This window comes from Otolemur garnettii, unplaced genomic scaffold (genome assembly GCF_000181295.1).
Source record: "Otolemur garnettii isolate 467f Iridium unplaced genomic scaffold, OtoGar3 scaffold00012, whole genome shotgun sequence".
NCBI classification, from domain to species: domain Eukaryota; kingdom Metazoa; phylum Chordata; class Mammalia; order Primates; family Galagidae; genus Otolemur; species Otolemur garnettii.
The window spans coordinates 3239150-3248180 of NW_003852407.1; the positions used below are offsets into that span (position 1 = coordinate 3239150).

At 42.9% G+C, this 9031-nt stretch overlaps 1 protein-coding gene across 1 annotated transcript in view; it reads left to right on the forward strand.

Annotated features, from left to right (window-relative positions):
• The window catches only part of MYO5B (myosin VB), a 316910-nt gene that overhangs the window by 138775 nt on the left and 169104 nt on the right, over positions 1-9031 (forward strand). Inside the window, exons 3-4 of the mRNA XM_023510163.1 lie at positions 3399-3570; positions 6105-6249. Of these exons, the coding sequence (XP_023365931.1) occupies positions 3399-3570; positions 6105-6249 (317 nt within the window). The remainder of the gene's footprint in view (positions 1-3398; positions 3571-6104; positions 6250-9031) is intronic.

Consider the following 9031-nt stretch of genomic DNA (forward strand, 5'->3'; position numbering starts at 1 on the left):
GCTGCAACCAAAAAATAGCTGGGCGTTGTGGCAGGTGCCTGTAGTCCCAGCTACTTGGGAGGTAGAGGCAGGAGAATTGCTTGAGCCCACGAGTTGGAGGTTGCTGTGAGCTGTGATGGCACAGCACTCTACCCAGGGTGACAGCTTGAGGCTCTGTCTCAAAAAAAGAAAATAATAATAATTGAGCAATTATGTGCCAGGGTCTGCTTATACGGCAGTAACAATGGCACATCTGTGCCTTTGTGACACTTTTGGTCAAACTTACGATGACTATACATATGCAACTACAGGGCTTATGCCAAGAATCTTCAGAAATCTTTCTAAAACAATAGCGGCCATGGGTAGGATACTTAACTCTGCCCCACCACACCCTCCACCCCAGTCCCCCAACTCTGTACTCGTTTTGAAACCCCTTTGGGCAGGTACCTCTAAGTTTCCAGCTGGTCAAAGCAGGAACACTTAGAGCGGCAGAGATGATGTCTGGATCTTCCACAGTGGTTCTTTGCCCCTCGCAGTTAGGGGGGACCCTGCAATTACATTTGTCCAGAGGGCTCTAGGGAGTTTGATATCTGTCACTTCCAGATGGAAGCAGAGAAGAATGGATGAGAATGTCACGTTCTTCTCTGCATCTGCCTGGAGACTGTCCAGGCAGCATATTTGTGCCGGGGTCACTTTGTGCACAGAGCCCCCATCTAGCCAGCCTTGGGCGCCTGTCGTGAGTGAGAAATGAAACCTTTGTGTGTTAAGCCACTGGATTTCAGGTTTAATTTATTTGTTACTTTTCCCATAACCTGACTGACTTTTCCTAATTGGGAAGTTTATGTAAACCAGTATTTTATTTTTCAAGTAAACAAGCGTCTGTGCTGTATTTAGGCTTGTGTTATTTAGTGTGAGGGGAAGAATGAGAAGGTTCCCTTCATGAAGAATGAGTTTCCTGGAGAAGGAGATAAAAATTGCACATAGAATTGCTAGAGAGTGAGAAAGCAGAACATTCATAAAATGTCTGTTTTTGTACTCATTTAGGATATAATATAAAACAGCCCTTTAATGTATAGCAAACGGACTTAGAGCCACATGCTTGCTACTGTGAGTGGACTCAAGCTTTGAAGTCTTCTCTGATCTGGGGTGGTAGTTTACTTCACTTGCTTTCCCTGTGGGACAGCTCTTATAATTTCACAAATGAGAGCATCCCTGCATCCTTAGACCTAAATTAAAAACCTTCCACCAGCTGGGTGTGGTGGCACATGCCTGAAGTCCCAGCTACTCAGGAGGCTGAGGCCAGAGGATCATTGAGCCTGGGCGTTCCTGCCTAGGTGGCCTATACTCACAAGTGGTCCACCTGTTTGTCCACACTGTCCTGGTTAGGGTCTAGTCAGTCTTTACACCTTTGCTTATTTGGTGGATAATAGTACTAGTAATCTGGCTCAGCGCCTGTGGCTCAAGTAGCTAAGGCACCAGCTACGTACACCTGAGCTGGCGGGTTCAAATCCAGCCTAGGCCGCCAAACAACAATGATGGCTGCAACCAAAAATAAAAATATAGCCAGGCGTTGTGGCGGGTACCTGTAGTCCCAGCTACTTGGGAGGTGGAGGCAGGAGAATCGCTTGAGCCCAGGAGTTGCTGTGAGCTGTGATGCCACGGCACTCTACCCAGTGTGACAGCTTGAGGCTCTGTCTCATTAAAAACAAACAATAGTATTAAGTAATCTTTCATTTGCATCTCTTTGGTTACCGATCAAGTAACCAAACAGTTTTGAACAGTTTTTCCTGTTCTCCATTTGTTCTTGTGATTTGTGTTCTGGTACAGTTTTCTTTCAAAGTGCTGTTTTTTTTATAATTGGCTACTAGGATCACGAATTCTGTCATGTAATGTATAATTGCACAATGTATTCTATGATAGCTTTCAAGTTTTATATCATTTAAATTTGTAATTATTTTCCTATATTTGTATTGGTTTGGTGTTTGTATCATCCTTTAAAAATTCTTTCTTCCAGAACACATACAAATATTTGCTAATTTTTTTCTTTAAATCTTTGAGTTTTTTCCATCTAAAACTTCTTTTGGTATGAGGAAGCGAGAATAGAATACTGGCCCTTTTTTCCACAAATGGCTAGTTTATCTACCAAAATCCTTTGGAAAACTCCTCCTAACCTTTTATTTGCAATTTTAACAATGTCATGTACAAACTTTCTCTCTGCATTTGCATTTATTTCTGGATCTGTTACGTTTCATTTATCTTCCTATTTTGGCACCATGACCATACTGCTTTAATTGCCGGGTTTACAATACGCCTCAAGCTTTGATAATGTAAGTCCCTCTAAAAGTGGTATAGGAGGAACATTGGTATTGATATTCTCAGGTTTATATAGAATAGTAATTTCTAAAATGTGATCTAGAGGCCACCTGTATCAGAACTGAATATTTAAAGAATATAAAGAATCTGAATTCCTTTAAATTTTAGGTTCCTTAAGCTCTGTCCCAGAGCTCTCAATATAAGTTGGGCTGAGGAGAGTGTTCTTAAAAGTTTCCCAGCAGGGGGGTGGTACCTGTGACTTGAATAGGGCGCTGGCCCCATATACCAGGGGTGGCAGGTTCAAACTTGGCCCTGGCCAAAAAAAGTTTCCCAGCGGATTTTTAAGAATGCCATGAAAAACTTAACACTTAAATAAAACATTACGACAGCAGACAAGTTCCTCTTGTTTAAATGTTTAAAGACATCCCCTGCCTCTTTTAATAAGTTACATGTATAGACATTTATGTGTGTGCGTATGTATAGTCAGTTATAAATATCCTCAGATTTGACCTTAATATGTGTAATCCCACTCCCTAATTTCACATGTACACATACATCCCAAGCTCCTAATATACTTCATATATCAAAGCAAAATTACTACCTTAAAAGAGCTTTCAGTTAGGTTGTGGAGAAATTCATGTGCACATGGTACAATTTGAGCCTACTTGTGGAAGGCAGTTTGACAGTTGCAAGCTAATCCGAATACAAATTAAGAGTAGAGCACCAGCAATGAATGGGGCCAGGCAAGGAAGGTGTCTTAGGTGGGACAAAGTCCTTATCAGATCATCTGCAACTGGAAGTAAGAACTTGGTGTTTTTCACTAAGAAACAATAGAACATTCTTTAAATCTAGTTGTGCTTCCTGAATGTCTTATGATATATTTGAATGTCCTATAATATTTTAAGGTTATGTTATCAGCAAAGTTTCCACCTGTGCTGGTCTCCTGGGAACACAGATAGTCGTTCAGCTTGCCTTTCTTTAAAACATTATTTGTCTTTATCACTTCCGATCGTGTTAGTGATGCCAATGAAGAAGATGGGGCATTGAATACAGGCTAAGTGTCTCATAACTCTTCCTTTTTGCGTCTGCCACTTGCATGCCTTCAGGTTCGGGAATACCCCATCGATGTCCAAAGTAACCAGCTGCCCTTCCTACGAAACCCAGACATCTTGGTGGGAGAGAACGACCTCACTGCCCTTAGCTACCTACATGAACCTGCAGTCCTGCATAACCTGAAGGTCCGTTTCCTGGAGTCCAACCACATCTACACGTACTGTGGTAAGTGGGGAGGTGTCCTCTGGCTGCGTGCCAGCTTTATACTTGTAACTGTCCTTCAGCTGTCAAGAATCCTAATCTCACTTATCACAAGTACCTCTCTTCTGAGACCCCTGACACGTTTGCAGTCAGTGAATATGGTTTAATTAGTCTGCCCCAGTCTCTGTGGGATGGTTGGTATTAATCATGGCTCAACCAAGGAAGAAATGGGTCATACCGTGTGGTACGATGGGTCCTTGGGGTTAGAGGAGAGCAGTAGGTATAGCACCATGCTTAGCCCCGGGCACCTGCTCTCACCACCCAGCCCATGCCTGAAAATTTCTTTGGCCTGTCCTGGTTTTATGCTTGAAAGGGCTGCCTTTCTTCCTGATCCTCTGTACCAACATGGTGTTTTTTGTCAAATTAGCAAGCAAAATCTATGATAAAAGCTTAAAACAAAAAGTCCTAAAATTATCATTTGGTTTTCATAAAACTTCTTTGCCCACATCCCAAATTTTGGAGTCTTTTTTGAGAGTATTGCTAAGTGGTAGGGCACAAACAGAGCCATACAAATTGTGATGTGAGAGGAAAATCAAGGATCTGGTTTGAGTGAGGCCAGAGTGCCTGTTTGTGGGAGTTGTCCTGGTTGTGCCCAGAGCCCTGCCTGGTCTTGCTTGTGGTTGTGAGTGATGCCGCAGGTACTCTGAGTGTTTCATTTTATGTTCTACTCTGGTTTGGGATTGGTAGGTGAGCTGCTAAGCTCAGGTGAGCTTTTATGCCCGCTTTGGCGGAGCTGTGACTACCATGTTGATTTCAATGCTTGAGAGCTGTTTCCCAAAAGCTCTTCACCCCAACTGCTAGTGGAAGCTTTATTTGAAATAAACTATCAATTATCAGCTTTGTCCATAAGATATTCATTCAATAAGACCTTTAAAAAATAGCTCCCTTTTTACAAGGGGTAAGCAACCATGGCCTCTAAGATGGCCTTGTATCTGCACATAATTACTCAAATGTACCTTAGCCCTTCCAGCTTTGGCTGCTGGAGTGATTTTTGTAGTGATTTTTTTTTGACGTCCTGGTCATCAGGGAAGTACTTGTTTCGGCTGTGGAGGGGCCAGGATATTTTAGGAAAATATTGTCACCTCAAAATTTGAGTTGAATGCTAAACATGAGAATTTTATAGAAAACTCAACCAGCAGCACATGTGAGGTGCTCCCAAGTTTCTGGACCTTGTTTCTTGTCTTTTTGGTATCAAAAGAGGACTTCTGTCTCTCTCCCTGGCCCTTTTCCATTTACTTGGAATAATCTCACCCTTTTCCACTTTAGGTTCCCTCTGTTTCTTTTCAAACATCAGAAGGACTCACGATGTAGGAGACCTCCCCTCTTAGCAATGGCACTTTGCATTTTTGCTGCCTCATCCCCAGGTGACTGGATATGCTTCTGTTTTTTTCTACCTAAGTCAGTGGATCTTTTCACATCCAGAATACAATCTTATGGGAAAGAATAAGGCATATTTCTGTTGTGTTTTGAAGATCAAATTTGCATTTTTCTTTTATAAATTTGTTTTTATTAAATCATGACTGTACGTTGCATTTATGGGGTTCAGTGTACTGATTTGATATAGAGGGTGAAATGCTTACATTGAACTGATTAACACATCCATCACAATTATACTCTTAATAGTTTTGAAATGTACCATTGCAGCATGCACATTAGGTGAGGTGCCCCCAAATACCCTCCCTACTCCTGCCTCCCCCTCTCCTCAAATTTGCATTTTTTTCTTTCTCAACCCAGTGATAAAAGACGATCTGAACCTTACAGGGTTTCCTGATTGCTCAGTCAACTTGAGTTTGAGCCTGTCACTGCATCCCTTTGGGGACACAAGATGTAAGAAAAAAGATACGAGATGTGATACAAAAGTAATAGAAACACACAATGCTTACTACACAAGGCACTTATCTGAGTGTGCTCTCTTTCAATCATTTTGTCCTTAGGACAGCCCAGGTACATGTGTTGTTATTCCCATTTTATAGTTGAGGAAATCTAAGCACTGATGGGTCGAGTAATTGCCAGAACCACATAGTAATCAGTTGAGCCAAGATTGACCTTAGCATACGTAAGCCATAGTCTTTATCCACAAATTGTATTTTAGTTGATAACCCATGCACAGATGAAAAAATAATCTTTCATGGACTTTAAGTCTGAGATAGATTTTTAAGTGTCTCTAATATCGCCTGGCCAAGTTAAACATGCTTTCCTCTCTGATCTGGAACGCTTTGCACATGTCTATCTCAATTTGAGCATTTGTGAGTATGTGTGTTAATGGATGTGCTTATTCCTGACTGTAGGATATTTGGAGTTCTCACCTATATCTTACTCTTTCCATTACCAGAGTCTAGCGTAAAGGCACACCAGTGTCTTTATAGAGTTGGGTAATTGGTGAAGACTTGTTCTACTATCTTCTCATTCTTTAGTTTTGGTATGAGTGGGTGGGTGCCTTAAGCTGATACCAGGTGGCTGTTGTGCTGTCAGAATCTGACTGCTTTGTCTGTTTGCAGGTATCGTGCTTGTTGCCATTAATCCTTATGAACAGTTGCCAATATATGGACAAGATGTCATCTATGCCTACAGTGGCCAAAACATGGGCGACATGGACCCCCACATCTTTGCTGTGGCAGAAGAAGCTTACAAGCAGATGGCCAGGTAAGAAAGACCTGAGCCCACATGTTCTCCTGGGTGGTGAGGGGACAGAAAAAGGGGTTTTCACCCTCCTCTGTGGCTGCCATTCCTGGTGGAGTGGTGAGACTGGAATTGAAAAAGCACCTTAGAAACAAAGCAGCCCAAGTTCTTTTTTGTACCTGATGTCCTCATGTCTTTATTCTTGTGACCTTGAACCTAGAGTTGAAGAACAGTGGCTCTTCAGACTTAGTTCATTTTTTGAGCTGCAGGATAAATCCCTTACATCTCATCTCTCCTTGACTTCCTCTAGGCCCTCCTTCTTCCCTTGCTAATGTAATAGAATCCGTTTGATAGCATCTCCATTTATCCCATCTTGATCTATAGACAATCTCACTGAAGATTCCCTTTTGAAGAAACTAGGACTCTGATACCTTCTTGAGATGCCAGGCATTTGGGGGCGGAACGGAAGTTTCACACTAGCAGCTGTGTATAGCAGTTTGGGGTTTTTAGCCTGCAAGTGGGGTTTTGTTTAGACATTTTAGTAGATGATCTCATTTGTCTTCTAACTTGGGAAGGTAGGTGCGGGTCTGCTCCATCAGAAAGTGGGCTTGGTGATGGGCTATCACTGTTTAGGCATAAAGTGGGGAAAGAGTTTTATCAGTGTTTCAAGGACAAGGCATGTCCCAGTTAACACTAAAATGCTGGATCCTTTCAGCTAAATTCATCTCCAGAAGAGCATCTTACAGCACTAGCGACATGTATAGCATAGTCTTTTTGGTGGGAGGGGAGCTGTTGAGGCTAATTTTAGTGAGAGTTAATGATTTTTGTGGGAGGAGAATCGCTTCTCAGGTGATCTTTACATCAGTGGATTTCAGGGTGTAGTTTTTTAGCCCAGTAGAAGTTTTCATGAGGGAAGACTGTTACGTAGGCTGCCTTGCTGATTTATAGTGTCGTCTTACTGACTTTATCAATTGGTGTATAAAAAGTCTGCTTCATTATAGATTAATAGAGACCATATCCAAAACAGGCCCTGATTGGAAAACTGATAAATCTAATGAACAGAATGATCTGTAACTCTTATTTCTCCTGAGTGTGGAGCTAAAATGATTGCAACCTTTGACCTCTATAACACCGTGAGGAAGACCACATGCTGTATCAATCTGCTATTAGGGCTTGGCCAGGAGTCCCTTAGCTTGGGCGCCTCACTGATGAGCACTTCTTAACTGTGGGGCAGGGGCTGATTGTGTGCGGAGAGAGAGTGTGCACCACGCAGCAGGCAGCCCTGCTCCCGAGCTCCTGTTGGAGGTCATGGGGGTGGCACGGTGGAGAGAGGCCTGGGGACTGGACAGGCTCCTGCTTTGGGAGAATCACTTCAGCGGAGTCTGCATGTGCTTCCTCTGAGGACAGTGACAATCCCTCCTCCTCTAGGGGTCGTTTCTTTAGGGTCCTGAGATAGAAGGTTGGGTGTGGCTTGGTTCTGAATACTTTTGACCATGCCAGAAGTCCTGACAGCTCTCTAAGACTTGGCCTTTTGTGGGTGTCTTCAGCATTGATCGTTTTTCATCCCATCCTCCTCTTTTGGGTGTAGCATTTAGATATGTCCAAGTTGCTGTTCTTTATCAAAGCTTCTTCAGGACCACCTGTGGGTTGAAGAACCTTCTGGTTTCCAGTTTTATCCACACTATAGAGGCACTCGACTGGATGTCTCTGTTCTTCTCCCACCCTCCATGCCTAAAGCTGGATCCATGGTTTTTCTGCCCCTGGGTTATTTCATTTGCTTGGGCCTTTGCACGCATTGGAGGGAAGGCAATACCTGGGAGTCTGGAGTGACGATGATACTATCTGGCCCTTGGGTAATGAATTTGAGTAGCTGGTTGGATGTTAAAGCTGGACCAAAATTTGCTTCCTTAAGGATTTTCTGTAAAGTTTTAAGGTTTATACTTGTTTTACCCATTGAGTCTGAGGGTGCAGCCAAATAATTTTGCTGAAGTACTTGTGTAGTTTTTACTCACGTGCATCAGAAGTATGAGACTAGCAGAGAGCTATTTTTGAATTAGTTAGCTCAGGGTTTCAGTTATTGATCTGGGAGGTACGTAAGAAACCCCAGCAGAATCACTGTTGAGCAGAGAAAGAACAGGCCCATAGATCGGATGCAGGAAAGGTTAGTACTGGATTTCCAACGTGGGCTTTCTGTCAGTTTTGAGTACTAGAATATGTTTGCTCAACGACACTTGCCGACCAGCTGTTGTGTTCTGAAGAACATAACATTTGAGGCCAGCCTGAACAACATAGCAAGATCTTGTCTTGTTTTTAGGCAGGTGTGGTGGCACACGCCTGTAGTCCTAGCTACTCAGGAGGCTGAGATGGGAGACTCACCTGGGCCCAGGAATTTGAGGTTGCTGTGAGCCTGCATAAGAGTTAGAATACTACTCTACTCCTGGGTACGTAAATAGGCACAACCATTATTTTGGAAAATAATCTGGCAGTTCTTGAGAACGCAAAACATAGTTTCCATATGACTTCACTCTTCAATACAGCCCCAAGAGGAACGAAAACACACATTCACACACAAATTTACACATGAATGTTCATAGTAGCATTATTCCCAGTAGCCAAAAGGTGAAAGAAACTTAACAAACTGCCACACACGGGATATCGTTTGACCATAAAAAGGAACAAAGAATTGATACCTGCGGCTCGGCGCCTATAGCTCAGCTGGCTAAGGCACCAGCCACGTACACCTAAGGTGGCGGGTTCGAATCCCCAGCCCGGACCCGCCAAACAACAATGACGGCTGCAACCAAAA